The 20,445-nt window shown below is 41.6% G+C and overlaps 1 gene segment (V, D, J or C); it reads left to right on the top strand.

The window, feature by feature from the left end:
• Positions 1–11,472: 11,472 nt before the first annotated feature.
• On the top strand, positions 11,473–12,145 carry LOC128054686 (T cell receptor alpha variable 12-2-like). The segment is given in 2 exon segments: positions 11,473–11,524; positions 11,736–12,145. Coding segments are annotated over 2 exon segments (462 nt in total).
• The last annotated feature ends 8,300 nt before the right edge of the window (positions 12,146–20,445 follow it).

Below are 20,445 nucleotides of genomic sequence, written 5' to 3'. Positions count from 1 at the left end.
CGAAAATAGTGTTGGGGGTTCCAGAGGGCAAGGGGGTTCTCCCCACTCTTTCTCATCACTTTACATTGTATATAAGTAGACCTCAATAAAGATTTGTTCTGCGAATAGTATAAAAGAATTTAGAGCCAGATGAGCCCTTAGACAGGGTTTAGTTCAACCTCATTTTACAAAACAGGAACTACATCCAAAAGACAGAATAAAAAATTATATAATTAAAAAATAGATCAAATGAGCCAGCAGTAGAAAGTAGAGGATAAACTGGATACTCTTATCTCCCCCTTATTCTGTTCCTATCTCCTTCTTCCAGACCCTCGTTGCTGAGCAGAGAAAAGCTGTCTAATGCAAACTGCAACACTTAGATCTCTGCCATTTAGTAATTGCATTTTAGGATACATTTCAACTGATTCTACTGTCAATTCTCTGAGATAGCAAGGGGCCACTAAAAACCAGCTTAGAGGAGACAGTCTGAGATAACAGGCAGTTGAAATGTCAGATGATCTTCTCTCTGTTACTCTGATCTTTGGCTTACAAGTTCCTTTTAGAGAGAGTTTTCCTCCATAACAGGCAAATGAAAATGGTATATTGGCTGACATTGAAGTCACTCAGTCGTGTCCAACTCTTTGCGACCCCATGAACTGTAGCCTACCAGGCTCCTCCATCCATGGAATTTTCCAGGCAAGAGTACTGGAGTGGAGTGCCATTTCCTTCTCATATATATATATATACAGACACACACACACATATACACATATACATACATACATATATATATTTGGTTTGTTTGTTTAGGAGAGTGAATCATGGTGTTTTTATAATTTAAAAACTGTATATCAAACCCATCATTGAATAAAGAGCAGCAGCATCTACCTCATTTCATCTTATAAACAGTCAAATTCTCTATCTCTACATTCTTACTGTGCATGAGTGCTGAAGAATTGATGCTTTTGAAATATGGTGTTGGAGAAGACTCTTGAGAGTCCCTTGGACTGCACGGAGATCCAACCAGTCCATCCTAAAGGAGATCAGTCCTGGCTGTTCATTGGAAGGACTGATGTTGAAGCTGAAACCCCAATACTTTGGCCACCTGATGCGAAGAGCCGATTCATTTGAAAAGACCCTGATGCTGGGAAAGATTGAGGACAGGAGGAGAAGGGGACAACAGAGGATGAGATGGTTGGATGGCATCACTGACTCGATGGACATGGATTTGGGTGGACTCCGGGAGTTAGTGATGGACAGGGAGGCCTGGTATGCTGCAGTTCAATGGGGTCACAAAGAGTTGGACATAACTGAGCAACTGAACTGAATTTAATTGAGATTACTTCAATTTGAGACATAATTTGTTTGACCTTTGCTGTTTTTATGCATGTCCCTCATAGGCACAGCCATGAAAAGGACATTTAACCAGAGTTCAGTAGTTGGAGATGTGACCACCAGATGGTGGTGCACCTCTGCTGATCAGAACATGTGGAGGGTTCATGTGAGTGGGTTCTGAATGGATAGGGTTAGGGCAGATGCAGAGCCTTTTCTTATTGGTTGGGTAGACAATGAAAGAAACCACTAGAGAAAAGAAGGGAACACTTGGTAACAGAAGCAGGTCTCCTGGTTGGAGACTGCAGGTCCACAATTGATCCTAAATGGGAAAATCAATGAAGACACCCATTGGAGCTTTAATCATGTTCTTATGGCTACAGCTGGACTGTGAGTTGAGGGTTTAAGGGAAATAGAGTGTATTAGTAGATATTCTTTAGACCCTGAGACTGATTTTATTCAGGTTTCTTCTAGTTATTGTAGAAAAGGGAAAGTAAATTGTGGAACTTAATCTGACAACCCTTCTCCTTTCTCTGACTTCTACTTTCTCCGACTTCTACTTTCTCCATAGGTGTCAGCCTTGGGAACAAGGTGGAGCAGAGTCCTTCTACCCTGAGTGTCCAGGAGGGAAACAGCTCTGTTATCACCTGCACTTATACAGACACAGCTTCAGACTACTTCTCTTGGTATAAGCAAGAACCTGGGAAAGGTCCCCAGCTCCTTATAGCTATTCGTTCAAATATGGGTGAAAAAAAAGATCAGAGACTGACTGTTTTATTGAATAACACTGCCAAACATCTCTCCCTGCACATTGCAACCATCCAGCCTGGAGACTCAGCTGTCTACTTCTGTGCAGCAAGGACACAGTGCTTCCCAGGCACCCGCTACCTGTACTCAAACTTGTGACTGGGGCAGCCCCCTTCCTTTGATGCAACCTTCAAAGTAGCATTTGTCATATTGTTTGTCTGCAAGTGGAAACTGATGTGTTAGACAAGCATAGAATAAAAAGGTTAGGTTCAAGATGACCCAGAAAGCATGACACATTTTATGGATAATTGCTGCTTACTGAATTCTTGAAGGGAGTTAGCATTGTTTTGTTTCGAAATTGTAAGATTGCCTTTACATTTGCCACTCAGACTCCTTTTCTATAAATAACCTCTTGGAAGCAATTCACAGTCCTTATTATGAATGGGTTTTTTTAAATACTATGTTTTGAAATAGCATTTATTATTTTTCTGGTTATATATTGCATGCCAATTATGGGGAAATGTGTGATATCCAATAAATATGATATTTATAATTCACATAGTATTGTGAATATTCAGCTTACCTTTTTAATAAATGATTGTTACAATAGGCTTATAATGTTTTTCATTTACTATTATATGTTGAATTGAGCATTCGCCACTCACATAGTTGATTATCAGTAGATGTTTGTTGAAGAAATAAGAAAGGGTGACTCTTGCCATGCAGGAGACTGGTTCAATTCCTGGGTTGGGAAGATCTGCTGGAGAAGGGGTAGGCTGCCCACTCCAGTATTCTTGGGCTTTGCTTGTGGCTCAGCTGGTAAAGAACCTGCCTGCAATGTGGGAGAGCTGGGTTCAACCCCTGGGTTGAGAAGATCCCCTGGAGAAGGGAAAGGCTACCCACTCCAGTATTGTGGCCTGTTGTGGCCTGGAGAATTCCATGGGCTGTATAGTCCATGGGGTCACCAAGAGTCAGACATGATGAGCGACTTTCACTTTCACTTTAACAGGCATACATGATATGCGAACTGTGTTAAAAACCTATAACTACCACTGTATGTATACTTTTTGCAATTTAATGTATCCAAGATAGATCCATAAGTTCAGCTACTTCGTTAATTTCATTTTTTGCTAATGATTGGTTTAAAAAGGAGTTTAGAATAGTTATTGCATGGACAGCCTGGTATTATTTCTTTCAATATTTAAGATAAGATTATTTTATAACACATTAATTCACATTTGGTATGAGAGTGTTAAAAAAATCTGTCCTGGACATGAAGGCATTTTGAATAGCAGAGGTACTATCAGGAGAACCTTTCACTGAGAAGGCTAACAAAGTTGAATAACCTGAGTAATATTTTGTATTAGTCAACCGATTGGTAGAAAAAGGTTGGGGGTTTTAGGTTGGAGAACAATCTGTGCTATGTGTGGTACCATCAGATTTAATGGAGATTCCAGGGCAGGATCTGAAAAAACTTCAACCAGTTTAGCTGAGGCTGTGATTACTTTGAGATAAGAAGATAGTTCTGTTTAACTTTAAGGGGTAGGCCATTGTAGGTAACAGCTCTTTGCTGTTTGCATTGTTGACTAAAAAGATGCACAATGTGAGAGTTGTGAAGTAAGTTTTACTTGGGGCAAAATGAGGACTGCAGCTGGGGAGACTGAAGCTCAGAGAGCCCTGAGAGACTGCTCCAAAGCGGTAGTGGGGGAAAGTCAACATATAAGATTTTGTTGAAGGGAATTCAATGCAATCAAGTGCTTACTTTACAAAAGATTTTCTGCTAGTCACAAGGAGCTGATGTCACCATGAAGGGATTTAGATATGAAGAGATGCAAGGATTGGGATCATGAAATCAGTTCCTGAAAATATCTAGCCATGTAAAGACCTGTTTCACCAGTTTCCCTGGAGCACAGAGTGCCTCACTCTCCACTCTGCATTCCCCTCAGTGGGTGTTGAAGGTCAGCAGCTGCGGCAGCACAGGGCTCAGTCTCTGTAGAGGCAGAAGACAGATGCCCTCGCTGTTGTTCTGTGGCTGGCAAATACTCTTGGCAAGTGCCAGTTTGTAGTTGACACCATGTTGCTTAGTAATATCCTTAGGCATGGCTTTCCTTTTACATTCTTACACAAATATTATAATCAGTAGTGGTCTTATGATCAACTGTCTTATGGAGGTCTCTTGTGGTATATTCCCTTAGAACTAGGTGCACAGAATATAGAGGCTTTTTGTGGCTTTTTTTGGACTTCCCTGGTGGCTCAGATGGTCAAGAATCTGCCTACAATGCAGGAGACCTGGGTTCAATCCTGGGAGAAGGCAATGGCACCCCACTCCAGTACTCCTGCCTGGGAAATCCCATGGGCAGAGGAGCCTGGTAGGCTGCAGTCCATGGGGTGGCGAAGAGTCAGACACGACTGAGCAACTTCACTTTCACTTTTCACTTTCATGCATTGGAGAAGGAAATGGCAACCCACTCCAGTGTTCTTGCCTGGAGAATCCCAAGGACAGGGGAGCCTGGTGGGCTACCTTCTCTGGGGTTGCACAGAGTCAGACACGACTGAAGCGACTTAGCAACAGCAGGGTTCAATCCTGGGGTTGGAAAGATCCACTGGAGAAGGGAATGGCTACCCACTGCAGTATTCTTGCCTGGAGAATGCCATGGACAGAGGAGCCTGGCAGGTCTGGGGTCACAAAGAGTCAGACCTGACTGAGAGGGTTCCAACTGAATCGATGGGAACAATATAAATTCAAAGGCTTGGTAACCCGATGACCAAAATCTAGCACCTATTTGCCTTCTCTGAACAGACTTGGGCTGTCAGAACAAATAGAGAAGAGAAAGGGACCACTGTGACAGGACTCCATGTCTGCGAGATTCATTCTAGCCTTCTGCAAAGGGAGATTATCTTTTCTCCTACTATTAGGTCCCAAGTTAGGTAACTGAACAGATGTTGTGGTGAAGAATTATAGTGATCACTATATTGATTTGCAGGTTGAGAAAGCTGCAGTAATTAGCACAGATTTTTCTTCTTTTCATAAAACAATTATTTATATCTTAAGTGAAAGAAAGCATATGTTGAAGCTCCAATACTTTGGCCATCTGATGTGAAGAACTGACTCATTGGAAAAGGTCCTGATGCTGAAAAAGTTGAAGGTAGGAGGAGAAGGGGATGATGACAGAGGATGAGATGATTGGATGGCATCACTGATTCTATCGACAAGAGTTTGAGCAAGTTTTGGAAATTGGTGATGGACAGGGAAGCCTGGTGTGCTGCAGTCCATGGGGTTGCAAAGAGTTGGACACGACTGAGTGACTGCATTGAACTGATCTTTTCAACTGTTCTGATCCAGGTTACCTTCTAACTTGTCTCTTTTCTCTCAAAGTGTATTACCCAGAGTTTTGATATTCAAAATATAGACCAGCAATATTAGAACTTGTGCAGAATCCCAGGATCAACTCAAATCTACTGAATTTGAATCTTCATTTTAACAAATCCCCAGGTGATTCTACCACTTTGAAATTTGAGAAGCACCAATCTAACTGGTAACAACAGTGGTTTTTTAATTATAAATCAAAGTTGTTGCTACCTGCCTAAATGCTTCAATGGATTTCTATTGCCTCTAGAATAAAATATAAACTCTTGGCTATGGTATACAAGATTCTGCACAATGTGAATCACACCTGACCCTTCAATCTTAGTTCATAACTCTCTTCCCTGACTCTCTGTGCAGTCACAATGCTGACCTTTCAGTTTTCTAAACTTGTCGAGTCTTGTCCCACGTTGGGTCTTATTCTTTCATTTGTCTGCAATTCCCGCCCCTCCCCTCACCCTGATCTTGGTGAGCGTGACCTATTTTCATCCTTCAGGTCTCAGCTCAAATATCACTTGTTTATGTTTGATCACTAATTTGTGTCTAACTCTTTTGTGACCCCAGGGACTGTAGTTCACAAGGCTTCTCTGTCCATGGGATTCTCCAAGAAATTTCTGCAAGAAAACTGGCTTGGGTCACCATTTCCTTCTCCAGGGGATCTTCCCAACCCAGGGATTGAACCCAGATCTCCCACAGTGGAGGCAGACACTTTAACCTCTGAGCCACCAGGGAAGCTCTGTAACAAACACCCTGGTCAATGGTAATAACCATAATGAGCAGGCATATTTTTTATTGACATGTCAATATATTCATTGCTAATAACTCCAGTTAGATTATAAGTCCTGTGAGGTCAGTATTGTTGTGTGTTCTGCTCATGGGCTCTACTCTTAGTGTCTAGAACAGTGACTGGCCCATAGTAGCCAGTTGATCACTATCTACTAAATAAATGTTGCGTGGGCCTTCTCCCTCTTTGCTTTCCTTTCCCTTCTTGTCATTTCCCCCCTTGAAACTCTTCACTTCATGCATGTTCTCATTGCTTCTTCTGTGCTCTAGTTCAGTTATCTCTGGCTCTTACTTGAAGACTCAGGTTCCAGCCTTCCTCTGCTCAGGAGGCTCTGGTAAATGATTAGATCCACGCAGGGTCTCAGTCTGTCCTCAGTCAGCTGACTTCACCTTATCAGGTGTAATCTCAATGAACTGGGTCAACTTGAAAGCTAGAAACCCTGAAGTGAAATAGTAAAAGAGAAAAAAAAAAAAAAAAAAGACATGTCCAAAAGACTTTGGAAAATATAAAATGAATTTCAAGTCAAATAATTATGAGCACAAGTTAAAATTTGATTTCAAATTACTGCAAGAAAAAAGTCTCAGGAAACATATTCAAATAATTAGCTTTGGTAGAAACATTTTACAGGAGATAAGATTTTTTAAAGAAGCTTTGATTAGAGATCATAATTATGGCCAGAGGACTGGTTCATAATTGTTCTACTTTTGATCGTGTACTGGTATTAGATTCCTCACATGATTAATAGTCATTTGAGGGTGCAACACGAATTTCTCAAGAGTCTTTATTTCATTACAGTATGTCAGAGAATTATTCATTTCATTAGAAATAACAGTTAAGTCCCATGTGAGGCTATAAAGAACATCCTTCAGAAAAGATCCATTTTAGACCAGTTTGGGGAAATATTTTTCTCAAAAGTAATTCAAGTATTTATTATAGTATCTCTAAAGATGGCAGAGAGGATTTTGTCAGGTCTTGATCTTACTTTCTTACAGGCTAATAGCTTGTTGTGTCTTTGGTGCTATCAGTAAAGTCACAAATCCTGTGTCAGAGATGAAGGGTGTTATTACTTAGGACACAGCAAGCAGCATGAACACTAGCACATTTGCTTCAGTTGCCTTTGTCCATAAGTCTCTCATGGTGATTTAAGGGGTGTAAATGGATGCTATGCATGCGATGGGATTGTGTCACAGCTGATGAATAGTGAGCTTAGGGAATTCATTGCTATTTTCACCAAGCAGTAAGCAAGCTCATTTTTTGTCTCAGAGAAGACATTACCCCATCCATCAAGGTTACATACTGCAAGCACAACTCTGAGAAATGGTTCAGGTTGACTGGTAATGACCTTACGTTGTTGGTTAACCCACAACATCATGTAGACTTATAAGAGACTCAAAGCAAACTGCCTTTCAACAACATTCACTTCATGGTTCTAAATTGTATTCGTTTCTAGAAATTTTTCTTGAGAGTTTGCCACTCCTTCCACTGTTCTTTTTTCTCTGAATGACAAAGACTGAGATTAAATTTATTTGATTTTTCTCTAACAACATTTAATTAAATCCACTATTAGCAGGGCTTCCCTTGTGGCTCAGTGGTAAAGAATCTGCCTGCAATCCAGAAGACACGGGAAACACTGGTTCGATCCCTGGGTTGGGAAGATAGCCTGGAGCAGAAAATGGCGACCCATTCCAGTATTCTCACCTGGAAAATCTCATGGACAGAGGAGCCTGGCAGGCTACAGTCCATGGGATCATAAAAGAACTGAACACAGCTTAGCGAATAAACAGCAACTGTGAGCAGAAATATATATAGCAGGATGAGACCAGTCTGCATGATCAAGCTCAGTCATGTCTCCTAGGATCCCAGATTCAGTCAACTGTGAATAAGTTCCAGGACATAAACAGCTTGGACGTAGTATAATATTCATTATGACCCATGCAAGGGAATTGGACACACTGGTCTTTGGTTTAATTTCTAAAAAGGGACCAAAGATCAACCATCCCTCCCAATGGAGAGATGTTGTTTCTTCCCAAACACAAACATATAACTCCAAGGGAGACAGATTGGTCCAGTTTTAAATTTATTGTTAAACTTGATTAGAATCATCGTTACATCACTTACTAAGTTATATGAGCAGCATCATTCATGAGGCATAATTCAAGATGGGCAGACACCAAAAGCATATGCATTTGAACCCACCATACTGAAACAAAGATGCACTGAATTACAGGTTTGTACACATAAGGGGCTGGGAATCCATGTTGAGCAGCTTCTGTTGGTGATGTCAGGTGCAGAAGAACAGTCCAGGATGAGCCACATTCATTTCAATTTTTCTGTTTTCACAGACCATATGGTTATTCTGCTTAGGCTGCAGTGCTGGGTCTAGCATACAAAGAGAGCATGAACAATCTTCCCTTCCAACAAACACAAACTTTCCAGGGTCTAAGGTTTCCCCTTCCCGAGTACCAGGGTTGTTGCTCCTTTTCCACTACCACAAAATTGGCGTGATCATTCTAGTAGCTATAACTTTGCCATTTTTCCTAGTCATTTCCTAATCACACTCAAAACTTTTATATAGAATGATAAGGAGCGAGAGGAATAAGGGCATTTTCATGCCATTTACAGAGATCATTTATATTCACCACCTTGGGCCTACTGGGCCATTTAAGGGAATTCTTAGAGCAGTGTACTCAAGTAAACCATAGTTATCTTCATAATCTAGGACTATATTTATTCAACAGGAGAATCTAGGTGGCTGAACAAGAATTAAATAATTTTAATACCATTTGGACGGGCCTATTGCCAAGGAGGTGGACTAGCCAAGCTGGTTAGAGGTTCACTCTTCAGGGAAAGAAGGAAGCATCATGCTTTCTTTCCACATCTGACAAGCTGTAGTAGGTGTATTTTTTTTCTACTCAACCTGTTAAGGACAGTTAGAAACCCTGGACCACATGTAAGAGAAAAACATAAGAATTTGGAGAGAAGAAGCCAGACTAGCTTAGGAACTTGGGGCTTCAGGAATGGTAGAGCAGTGAGTTCCCTGAGCTTTCTTTTGCCTCATGTAACCCAAGTGGGTCCTGGAGAAGCCAGGAACCTGGAAATGCCAACAGATGTAGATTTAAAAGGCCATGAAAAGTCTTTTCTCTTCAGCCAAAGGACCAGGAAGAGGAAAGCTTAGAAAGACAGGAAACTTTAACACATTAATCTGTTCATAGAGGCAAACACCATGGAAAGTTGTGCAGCAACCGAGCAAACACATAAGTGGAAACGGACTCCTGGCAGGAAAGCTATACAGTATTTTAACTCACCCTTGTTCCGTCTTTCCGTCACTGGATCCATGGCAGTTTTTAGATAGCTGCCTGCATCGCCAGTGTGGGTTCCTGGTGGGGGAGGGGGAAGAGCTCTTTGTCATGAGAGAGCAGAGCTTCACTGTTTTAACCTGTCTTGTGGTTCCCTCAAGGACTAACACAAAGGGCTTGTCTACATGTCACATAACTCAGCACTTTCTCAGGGCAGAGAAATTGTTACACAGAGAACATTTTCTAAGAAAAATTCAACAGTAGATTTGAATAGGCAGGAGAAAGAACTTGAAGGTAGGTTAACTGAAATTGTCCAGTCAGAGAGCAGAAAGAAAAAAGAATGAAGAGAAATGAACTGAGGCTGAAGGACCTCTGGGACACTGTCACATTTTCTGACATAAGTATAATCGGATTCCCAGAAGAGGAGGAGAGTGAGAAATAGCTGTGTGAGTTTTGTCAAAAGCAATGTTCTCTTAAAGAAAAGGATCCCACTGTTAGCATCTTTTCCCTCATCCTACTTCCTACATAGCCATCAGTGGGAATAGGGAGGACCTGAGCAGTCCACCTTTAATGGATACTGTTTACCTAGTTCTTGAGCAGAAAGGGACCTGCTGCATTGCTGGTCTCTAGCCACTAGCTTCTACAAGGGCATGAGCAGGAAGTGAAATGAGAAGGAACAGTACTTGTCTGTGCTTCTTTTTCCGTTAGACTCAGTTAAGCTTCTTGCATAGGCAGCCCTCTGATAAACCTGATTTGTGGTTAGGGTACAATAGAAAGGCAGAGAGTGATTGTTGCTGTTCTTGTCTAGTTGCTAAGTCATGTCTGACTCTTTTGTAACCCCATGGACTATAGCCTTGCCAGGCTCCTCTGTCCATGGGATTTTCCAGGCAAGAATACTGGAGTGGCTTGCCATTTCCTTCTCCCAGGGAATCTTCTAAACCCAGGGATTGAACTCACGTCTCTTGCACTGGCAGGCAGATACTTTACCACTGAGGCACCAGGGAAGCTTGTTAGAGAGACTGATACCAGACCCATAATCCTGAGGTGCCAGGGCTGTGTACAAGAAGAGGGATTAGACCCATGAACATGTCCTTTGGATTTTATTTACACTCTAGGTACTGAAAGCTGGTCCATCTAATACTACCATCAGCCCAAGTAATCAATGCTTCCACACAGATATGCCACTGGTACAAAATGGAATTAAGAATTAAGTCCTTGACTTTGTTAAAAATCTGCCCAAGTTGTGAGCTGGAAACATGTTTATTCAGTTAGATTTTAGGCCATTGTGTCTTAAGAGGATTCTTTTGACTTAGATTAGATTTCTTTAAAAATAGAAGTAGGGAAATAAGATAGGAAGTGTTGGCCTGATATGGAGAAGAGCTACACAGACCCCCTGAATCATGAGAGCCTCACCCAGACTTCTATCACTAGAATACCTTAGGACTGGTTTTTCAGTGTGAGAGAGTGGCCATTTGATAAAGCTGCTTCTAATCAGACAAGTGTTGCCATTTGATGTAAAACACACATGTAGACATCACTCTATCCCCACACACATTGACTTGGACCATATGCTTCTCAAATTTTTAATTTAACTAAAGTGGCACATTTTTATTTTCATCAGTTCCCACAATAAGGATCTATGTTTCAAATATTTCTTTGATCAGGATCTTGAGTCCACAAGATGGCAGTGTCTTCTCAGGGACCCTACTCATGTATTCCTTCCTCTGTGTGTGTGTGTGTGTGTGTGTGTGAGGGGGGGGGGGGGGGGCGGGGAGAGAGGGAGAAAATGGGAGGAGAGAGGAGGAGCTTGGTGGTGTGTTGCATGGATAATGAAAAGAGTCTCTTTTGTCTTTGATAGAACAGGCTCTTTTTATGATTTCTAAAGCAGAAGAATTGAAATGTCTGAGCTCAATTCTTTTTTTTTTTTAGGCCTTAAAAATTGAATCCTCAGTGAACCAAAGGAGGCAAGAATGATGAAATCCTCAAGGGTTTTATTAGTGATCCTGTGGCTTCAGTTAATCTGTAAGTTTGGGGCATTTCTATGGGACCATAAAATACACTATTTGGAGTCATTGTCCCTTCTAGGCTCATGGAGAAACATGAACACTATTTCCCTTAAATAAGGGATGGTAGAGGTGGGAGGCCTGTGAAAAGGTAACTTGAATTCTGGAGAGGAGGCATCCACTACCTAACCCACCTTCTTTGACTGAGTGTTCACTGTCTCTTTGCACAGCAGTGAGCAGCCAGCAGAACACAGTGGAGCAGAGTCCTGCGTCTCTGCCTGTCCCAGAGGGAGCCATCGCCTCTCTCAGCTGCACTTATTCTGACAGTGCTTCTCAGTACTTCACATGGTACAGAGAGTACCCTGGGAAAGGACCTGAGTTTCTGCTATACGTGTATGCCGACAAAGACAAAGAGGAAGGAAAATTTACAGCGCAGTCCAATAAAACCAACAGGCATGTCTCCCTGCGTATCAGAGACTCTGAGCCCAGCGACTCAGCCACCTACCTCTGTGCAGTGAGCACACAGTGCTCCCCAGGCACCTGCAGCCTGTGCCCAAACCTGCTGGGGCCTCGGCAGCGCCTCTTGGAGAGCTTAGGCTGCAGGGCACAGACATTCTGTCACCTCTCTAGATGCAAATGAAGATTAAGAGTAACAGTGTAGAAGGTTTGACTGATCAGGGAAGTATTTTCATAATTCTGAGACAGTTGGTTCTGAAGGGAAATTAGAGAGACAGTTTGGTCTGAATGACTGAAATATTTTTCAATCTTCTCATTGTACTCTAGTTTTGTACCGTAACTTTACTCACTGGAATTGGTATTATGATGCTTTTACATATGGCAATATTTTAATAGGATAAATGAGATACTCCCTCATAGTTCCTGGTACATTTTGCTCTTTCCCCATGTAGTTATTCAAGGTGTTTGATATTCATTGTTTTCGGAAATAATGGAAAAACATAAATGTAGAAGTCTTTCTTTTTTTTAATGTGGACCATTTTTAAAGCCTTTAATTGAATTTGTTACAATATTGTTTCTATTTTATGTTTCTTGCTTTTTGGCTGTGAAGCATGTGGGATCTTAGTCCCCAGACCTCCCCAGACCAGGGATTGGAAGGCACACAAGTGGAAAGAGAATGGAAAGTCCCCCTGCATTGGAAGGCCAAGTGTTAACCACTGGACCTCCAGGGAAGCCCCAGAAAGGAGTCTTAAGCAACTATTCTGAGAAAGTTGTGAGTCATGAATTATTTTAGTTATAGATCTGCCACCTCATCTTCACCCATCTTCATCTGCAACTGCAGCCCCATTGGTGGATTAGATAAGGATATATTTGATGGGTGGATGGAAGGACTAACATCAGAAGGTGAGAAGTGGTTGAAACAAAAAGCCTAGACAGTTGCAGGAATTCAGATCAGAGGTTTATGTTACCATTTTTGAGTAAAGGCTGAGTAGAATTCAAAGTTCCAGGTGTGAGCCTTGTGGAAGAGTGCATTGATTCCTATGTACTTGCATGTAGCTGGGGATGGTAGAGAGAATTAGCTATAGCCATAGAATATCCCACACCCACAGCAGGGTGTAGGGGTACAGATTTCCTGAGAAGGATCTCTGAGTAACCAATGTTATGGTGATTAAAGACCTACATGGATCAGTTATCAAAGACCATATGGTACTGAGGATGTTTTAGAGAATGTTGGTGAGAGAGCTGGGAATACCAACAAGAATATGAATATCCGCTCTCCCCTCCTCACTGGCACTGTGGAATTGTCCTATAACTTATGCCAAAGTCTGGGGAAAATGTTTGTGATCTGATGGAAATCAACTGATGCTTTTGAACTGTGGTGCTGAAGACTCTTGAGAGTCCCTTGGTTTGCAAGGAGATTAAACCGGTCAATCCTAAAGGAAATTAACCCTGAATATTCATTGGAAGGACTGATGATGAAGCTTCAACACTTTGGTCACCTGATGCAAAGAGTTGACTGATTGGAAAACCCTGATGCTGGGAAAGATTGAAGGCAGGGGAGAAAGGGATGACAGAAGATGAGACGGTTGGATGGCATCATGACTCAATAGACATGAGTTTGTGCAAGATCCAGGAGATGGTGAAGGACAGGGAAGCCTGGCATGCTACAGTCCATGGGGTTGCAAAGAGTCAGATATGACTGAGTGACTGAACAACAACAAATAGATCCAGGGGAAAAAATTAAATGTCACAGTCATCATAAAGCTGAAGTAGTGGTCTGTTAGACATGACATTGTTTATTTAGTCCAAAGAGTGGGAAAACCTGGAAATGACTAATTAAGATTTTTACTCAGTTTTGTTCACATAGTCACTGACTGAAAGGATGTAAAAGTATAAAAGGCTACAGCCCATGGGGTCGCACAGAATCAGACACAACTGAAGCAACTTAGCATGCATGCAAAGAAGGATGAAATCCAGTTGGAATTTGCTTCAAATTCTCAGTCTAGAAACTTATGACTCAGAAATATTTCCAAATCACGGAAAAAGCACTTGAAAGGCAATGAGAAGGAGCATGAAATGTATTGAGCTCAAGATACTCGAATTCTCTTTCCACTTGTGTGTCTTCTGGTGCCACTGGAAAGAACCTGGTTTGTGGTGCTGGTCTGATTATCTTTTGTTGCTAATGAGTGACTTGATTTCAGGCTATACTCATATATATTTCAGGATAGGTTAAGGATTAAGTGAGGTAGCATATTGTCTTAGGTTGACTTCCTTAACAAAGCCAAAGTTGGGATTTCTGACACCCATCTTATTTTGAGAAAAGCAAGTTAAGTGGGGAGGGGAAGAGGGTAAACATGAATGTGGCTGAGCTGAACTCTTGATCCAGCCTGACTCCATGGGGGTCTCTGGAGCATGAAATGCCCCACAGAATTGATCCCTCCCACCTTGAGTCAAGGGGGCCATACAGCGGATCTTAGAATAAGGCACTCATTGGAGCATGGGTACACTCTACTGGAGAATGGTGATGTTTATTGGTGTAGATCAGCTTTCTGGGAAAGAGGGCAGCTGTGAGGCAAGCATAGCCAACATTTGCAGCATCTGGGAATTGGGTCCACTGGCCTGGAAAAGGGGGTCTAGGTTGAGCACCAGCAGTGTCTGCTACTAGCATGGAACTCTCATGTCATATGAGTGCATTCAATAAATGGTAGACTTGAAAATTATTGTATTTTAAAGGTTAGTTTCTTTCTCTATTTCTTGAAAGTGAAAGTGAGTCACTCAGTCATATCCAACTCTTTGTGACCTCATGGACTATACAGTCCATGAAATTCTCCAGGCCAGAATCTTCTTGTTAATTGGGAAAAGTGAAAAGTCAAAGTGTTAGCTACTCAGTTGTGTCCGACTCTTTGCAACCCCATGAACTGTAGCCTGCCAGGCTCCTCTGTCCATGGAATTCTCCAGGTCAGAGTACTGGAGTGGGTAACCATTCCCTTCTCCAGGGGATCTTCCCAAGGCCTCCTAAATTGCAGGGATTGAGCCCAAGTCTCCCCAACTGCAGGTGGATTCTTTACCATCTGAGCCACCAGGAAGCCTCTTCTATTTCTTACCAATCAGGAAAAATTAAAATAATGTATGGTAGGGAGGCGGTCCTAAGATGGTGGAGGAATAGGACGGGGAGACCACTTTCTCCCTCACAAATTCCTCAAAAGAACATTTCAACGCTGAGCAAACTCCACAAAACAACTTCTGAATGCTGCCAGAGGACATCAGAAAAGCAGATCATTGCCTTCAAAAACAGGTAGGAAAAAATACAAAAGATGAAAAAAGAGACAAAGGAGGTGGGGAGGGAGCTCCATCCTGGGAAGGGAAGCCCATCCTGGGAAGGGAATTTTAAGAAGAGAGGTTTCCAAACACCAGGAAACAATCTCCCTCCCGAGTCTGTGGCGAGCCTTGGAAGCACAGAGGGCAACATAACAGGAAGGAAAAATAAATAAATAATTAAAACCAACAGATTACAAGCCCAACAGTAACTCCCCCAGCGGAAAAGCAGCACAGATGCCTGCATCCGCCACTAACAAGTGGGGGCAGGGCAGGGAGGCGCGGGAGGCGCGGGCTGCAGTGCTTTGTAAGAATCGGGCAGGAATGCACCATGCATAACCAGAACGAACTAACTTGGACTAGCAAACCAGACTGTGGGATAGCTACCACATGAAAAGCTCGAACATAAGACACCGCCAGGACCGTGCACAGAACAAAGGACGGAACGGAAATAGCCGGCTGCAGACCATCCCCCACTGGGGACCGGCAGCCAGAGCCGAAAGGGCTGGAGAGAGGCAATCGCAGCCCCAGAGAGACTTTACCACTATATTGATTCTTCCAATCAATGAATATGGTATATTTCTCCATCTATTAGTGTCCTCTTTGATTTCTTTCATCAGTGTTTTATAGTTTTCTATATATAGGTCTTTAGTGAAAATGAGGATACTGCCCAAAGCAATCTACAAATTGAATGCAATCCCTATCAAGCTACCAGCGATGTTTTTCACAGAACTAGAACAAATAATTTCAAGATTTGTATGGAAATACAAAAAACCTCGAATAGCCAAAGCAATCTTGAGAAAGAAGAATGGAACTGGAGGAATCAACTTGCCTGACTTCAGGCTCTACTACAAAGCCACAGTCATCAAGACAGTATGGTACTGGCACAAAGATAGAAATATAGATCAATGGAACAAAATAGAAAGCCCAGAGATAAATCCACACACATATGGACACCTTATCTTCAACAAAGGAGGCAAAAACATACAATGGATTAAAGACAATCTCTTTAACAAGTGGTGCTGGGAAAACTGGTCAACCACTTGTAAAAGAATGAAACTAGATCACTTTCTAACACCACACACAAAAATAAACTCAAAATGAATTGAAGATCTAAATATAAGACCAGAAACTATAAAACTCCTAGAGGAGAATATAGGCAAAACATTCTCTGACATAAATCACAGCAGGATCCTCTATGATCCACCTCCCAGAATTCTGGAAATAAAAGCAAAAATAAACAAATGGAATCTAATTAAAATTAAAACCTTCTGCACAACAAAGGAAACTATAAGCAAGGTAAAAAGACAGCCTTCTGAATGGGAGAAAATAATAGCAAATGAAGCAACTGACAAACAACTAATCTCAAAAATATACAAGCAACTTATGCAGCTCAACTCCAGAAAAATAAACGACCCAATCAAAAAATGGGCCAGCGAACTAAACAGACATTTCTCCAAAGAAGACATACAGATGGCTAGCAAACACATGAAAAGATGCTCAACATCACTCATTATTAGAGAAACACAGATCAAAACCACAATGAGGTACCACTTCACACTGGTCAGAATGTCTGCGATCCAAAAGTCTACAAGCAATAAATGCTGAAGAGGGTGTGGAGAAAAAGGAACCCTCCTACACTGTTGGTGGGAATGCAAACTAGTACAGCCACTATGGAGAACAGTGTGGAGACTCCTTAAAAGATTGCAAATAGAGCTGCCTTATGACCCAGCAATCCCACTGCTGGGCATACACACCGAGGAAACCAGAATTGAAAGAGACACATGTACCCCAATGTTCATTGCAGCACTGTTTATAAAAGCCAGAACATGGAAACAACCTAGATGTCCATCAGCAGATGAATGGATAAGAAAGCTGTGGTACATATACACAATGGAGTATTACTCAGCCATTAAAAAGAATACATTTGAATCAGTTCTAACGAGATGGATGAAACTGGAGCCGATTATACAGAGTGAAGTAAGCCAGAAAGAAAAACACCAATACAGTATACTAACACACACACACACACACACACACACACACACACACACACACACACACATATATATATATATATGGAATTTAGAAAGATGTCAATGATGACCCTGTATGCAAGACAGTGGAAGAGACACATGTGTAGAGTGGACTTTTGGACTCTGAGGGAGAGGGAGAGGGTGGGGTGATTTGGGAGAATGACACTGAAACATGTATACTATCATGTAAGAAAAGAATCGCCAGTCTATGTCCGATGCAGGATACAGGATGCTTGGGGCTGGTGCACTGGGATGACCCAGAGAGATGTTATGGGGAGGGAGGTGGGAGGGGGGTTCATGTTTGGGAACGCATGTACACCTGTGGTGGATTCATGTCAATGTATGGCAAAACGAATACAGTATTGTAAAGTAAAATAAAGTAAAAATAAAAAATAATAATAATGTATGGTAAAGAACTTAAGAGAGAAAAGTTAAAAAAAATATATAAAAAATTATTATTCAAAGTTAAGACTCCAGATTTTTTGAGTAGTAACCAAGGAACCATTACATTATTCTCTGAGATCCTTTGGTCATTCTCCAAATATGCATTTCCATACGAGACCATAAAGCATGACATTCTGCCACAACTTTGGTTCCAGGAAAAATGAATCATATTCACAGTTGATGACTTGGTGCTTCACGGTATGGAAGGAGACACCATCTGTACTTATTAATGACTAGTGTTACTTTGTTCTTGGTTTATATTTAAGAATGAAGAACTGGGTAGTGGGATGGACTTCTTATGTCATTGTGTCCCTGTTTTCCACAAAGTTTCTTCCTGAATGGGATTCTTGGCCAGTAGTCTGGCCATGTGGACTTACCATGTTACTTGGAAGGCTTGTTTTTAGGATGAATGAGCAGGGACCTGCTTACTAACTTGTTTCTTCCTCTCCTATCCACCTAATATCAGTTTGAAGGTGGCTTAGCTCTGTTACTTCCCTGGTAGCTCAGAAGGGAAAGCGTCTGCCTACAGTACAGGAGACCTGGGCTCGATCCCTGGGTCGGGAAGATCCCCTGGAGAAGGAAATGGCAATCCACTCCAGTACTATTGTCTGGAAAATCCCATGGACAGAGGAGCTTGGTAGGCTACAGTCCATGGGGTCGCAAAAAGTTGGACACGACTGAGCGACTTCACTTAGCTCTGTTAAGTACTCACAGGAAAAAATAGCATTCCAGGTGTTTTATTTCAACTTTGGTGAACATCAGGTGCCCACATACAGGCTAGCCTACTATGCTTCTCACATGTAAGGCCAGTAGCAGGGAGACTAGTATAACTATTCCACATAGTGACCTTCAATTCATCCCCATGTGCTCTCCCTCCTGCCCTCGATCACACTTATCCTTTCTCAGTCCAGAATCTCTATAGGTTCCTAAGGAGTAAGTTTCCTTCACTTGCATGTCCAATAAAATCTTCTCATAGTTCATTATGGGCTGTGCTCTTTCCCTCTCTGTCTCACCCATCAGAATGCTCGTATCTACTTTTTGTCTTATGGGAACTATTGATATCTTTCATCTTTTTATTACTTTCACATTATGGATTTAGTATCATCCTGTTTATACTTGTAAATTTTATCCCAGTGGGAAGTTTGGTGGGAAAGGAGGAGAGTACATATGTTTGATCAGATATTTTGAATCATATAAAATTTATTTTTTAATATAAATTTATTCATTTTAATTGGAGGCTAATCACAATATTGTATTGGTTTGGTCATACATTGACATGAATCTGCCACGAGGGTACATGTGTTCCCCATCCTGAACCCCCCTCCCACCTCCCTCCCCATCCCATCCCTCTGGGTCATCACAGTGTACCAGCCCTGAGCATCCTGTATCCTGCATTGAACCTGGACTGGCGATTCATTTCACATATGATAATTTACATGTTTCAATGCCATTCTCCCAAATCGTTCCACCCTCTCCCTCTCCCACAGAGTCCAAAAGACTGTTCTATACATCTGTGTCTCTTTTGCTGTCTCGCATACAGGGTTATCGTTACCATCTTTCTAAATTCCATATATATGCGTTAGTATACTGTATTGGTGTTTTTCTTTCTGGCTTACTTCACTCTGTATAATAGGTTCCAGTTTCATCCACCTCATTAGAACTGATTCAGATGTATTCTCTTCAATGGCTGAGTAATACTCCATTGTGTATACGTACCACAGCTTTCTCATTCATTCATCTGCTGAGGGACATCTAGGTTGTTTCCATGTCCTGGCTATTATAAACAGTGCTGTGATGACCATTGGGGTACACGTGTCTCTTTCAATTCTGGTTTCCTCGGTGTGTATGCCCAGCAGTGGGATTTCTGGATCATATGGCAGTTCTAGTTCCAGTTTTTTAAGGAATCTCCACACTATTCTCCATAGTGACTATACTAGTTTGCATTCCCACCTACAGTGTAAGAGGATCCCCCTTTCTCCACACCCTCTCCAGCATTTATTGCTTGTAGACTTTTGGATAGCAGCCATTCTGACTGGCGTGAAATGGTACCTTATTGTGGTTTTGATCTGCGTTTCTCTGATAATGAGTGATGTTGAGCATCTTTTCATGTGTTTGTTAGCCATCTGTATGTCTTCTTTGGAGAAATGTCTGTTTAGTTCTTTGGCCCATTTTTTGATTGGGTTGTTTATTTTTCTGGAATTGAGCTGTACGAGTTGCTTGTTTATTTTTGAGATTAGTTGTTTGCCAGTTGCTTCATTTGCTATTATTTTCTCCCATTCTGAAGGCTGTCTTTCCACCTTGCTTATAGTTTCCTTTGTTGTGCAGAAGCTTTTAATTTTAATTAGGTCCCATTTTTAAATTTTCATATAAAGTTTCAAACTGACCATATGATTTGGTCTTACATGTGAAAGAAAGTCTATCAACAGGATCAAGAAGTAAATAGAAGCACAAAGGGGAACTGATTTCAAACTGGTACAACTCAACAGAGTACTCAGAAAGAAGGAAGTTGTTTTGACCCTGTCAAAAGGACCCCAGCTGACCAGACTTTCATTTCAGCAGAGATTTCTCTGCTTACGTTTTTCAGCATTAGGTTTCAGTGTTCTCTATGCTGAAATAAGTTGGGTAGGGAAGTCTTTCCCCTTTAGAGTTGCATCTTCTTATTAGACCACAAAAGGAGTGTCCCTTGAAT

Source organism: Budorcas taxicolor, chromosome 10 (assembly GCF_023091745.1).
Source record: "Budorcas taxicolor isolate Tak-1 chromosome 10, Takin1.1, whole genome shotgun sequence".
Taxonomy (NCBI): domain Eukaryota; kingdom Metazoa; phylum Chordata; class Mammalia; order Artiodactyla; family Bovidae; genus Budorcas; species Budorcas taxicolor.
Note: the sequence above shows the minus strand (reverse complement) of the source record. Positions and strands in the feature narration are given on the sequence as shown.